General features: G+C 36.1%; 1 protein-coding gene across 1 annotated transcript; it reads right to left on the reverse strand.

Annotated features, from left to right (window-relative positions):
- Nucleotides 1-241: 241 nt before the first annotated feature.
- LOC110325683 (olfactory receptor 5B3-like) lies at nt 242-1,330 on the reverse strand. Its single transcript, XM_021203805.1, has one exon. It carries the CDS (start codon nt 1,248-1,250, stop codon nt 327-329), a length of 924 nt encoding a protein of 307 aa, XP_021059464.1. The 5' UTR covers nt 1,251-1,330; the 3' UTR covers nt 242-326.
- Nucleotides 1,331-1,939: the final 609 nt, after the last annotated feature.

The raw sequence follows: 1,939 nt of genomic DNA on the forward strand, positions 1-1,939 counted from the left end.
AAAGGACTTTGTATGCACCTGCTTGCATAGATTTGTATTTATGTGACAGAAAAAATATTTCATGGAAAAAGATTAAATATAATACAGTAAATTAAGTTTTTCACAGTCTGACTTATAATTATCATAGTCATGTTGTTCATTTCTTACTCTTCTGAAGATGATGTTAGCATTCTGAAAGCCAACACTGTATTGCAAAGGTGAAGATGTCACTTCACACTCTTAAATTTGTTATAGTGTGGGAAAATTTGATTCATTATGAAGTTAAGATGAAATGAATATATCCAAGTGTTTTGCATTCTAAAATCCTAAAATCGATGCTGTAAATATCATCTTAACCTCAATACAATCTTTGTAAATGCACTTTTCACATCCTTGTTCCTCAGGCTGTAGACTAGAGGGTTCAGCATAGGGATGACCATGGTGTAGAACACAGATGCAATTTTGTCAGTGTCCATGGAGTGACTGGACCTGGGCTGTAAGTACATGAATATGATCGTTCCATAGAAAATGAAAACAGCTGTTAAGTGTGAGGCACACGTGGAGAGAGCTTTACAATATCCTGCAGCTGAATGCATCTTTAGTATGTTGGTAAAAATGAACATGTAGGATATTAAAATGAGTGTAAGTGCAAAAAATACATTGAAGCTGGCTAAATAAACAAGAATCAGTTCGTTAACATGTCTATCAGAGCAAGATGTAATCATGATTGCCAAAACATCACAGAAAAAATGATGAACCACATTGAACTCACAGAAGGAGAGACTTAATGCATCCATAGTATAGATGGAAGCATTCAGCAAACCACAGATATAACAGCCAATGACTAAAGATGAACACACACGTTTTGTCATGGTGGTGGCATAATGTAGGGGCTTACACACTGCTGCATAGCGATCATAGGCCATGGAGACTAAAAGGTAGTTTTCCACATTGGCATAGTTTGCAAAAAAGAACATCTGAGAGGCACAAGCATTGTAGGACATTACCTTGTCTCCTGTGAGGATTCCAGCTATGACCTTTGGAGTGATTGTTGAAGAGTAACAGAAGTCCACTAAGGACAGGTTACTTAGGAAAATGTACATGGGGGTGTGGAGCCGAGAGTCTAAGAGAATCAACAGGATCAGCCCCAGGTTTCCTACAAAGGTGACAGTATAGATGAGAAGGAAGGTGATGAAGAGGGGAAGCTGCAGTTGTGAGTCATTGGTGAGTCCGACCAGGATGAACCATGTCACTTCTGTTCCGTTCTCCATTAATGATATCAGTTAATCAACAGAAGGCCTTAAAAATTTAAAAATCAAAATGAGTACAATAAGGAGCTAGAGAGGTGGTTTAGTGGTTACAGCTCTGAATTTCTATTCTAAAGGACCCAGCATCCTCATGGCCGGTTACAACTGTCTGTATTCCAGTATCACGGGGTCTGTCTGACATCTTTGTTATAGACATACATGTAGGCAAATCAGCTCCACATATAGAACTGATTTTTAAAAATGTTTAAGGATGGGGTAATAATGGAATTGGAATCTGTGAGATTCTAATTGATTTTCTACCAAAAATAGAAATGATATATATTTGTTAGCCACATGTTGACAGTTTAGTAACTATAAAACTGGTTTCTTTTAGTGTGCCTATGTACCTGTTCTTTTATCCTGGGCTGTGTAAAACTAATACTACTGTTCTTACCTGCAATAAATAGTATAGAAACAGCCTGGTTTCTGTCAATAGTATAGTTACTGTTACCTTCAAGTAAGTTGTCAAGCAGAAGAGATATAAATTTTCTGCATTTTTAATATCACAACTAAACCTTTAAAGCATTGAAAGGTATGCATCTAAAATATTTCATTTAATTAAAATGAATATTTTTTCTTTCATTTAACCACATCAAACTGAGTGGCAGTCTATGAGAAAAGTTTGGTCCCTATATAACTTTTTTCATTAAATA

The sequence above is a fragment of the Mus pahari genome, chromosome 1, assembly GCF_900095145.1.
Source record: "Mus pahari chromosome 1, PAHARI_EIJ_v1.1, whole genome shotgun sequence".
Taxonomy (NCBI): Eukaryota; Metazoa; Chordata; class Mammalia; order Rodentia; family Muridae; genus Mus; species Mus pahari.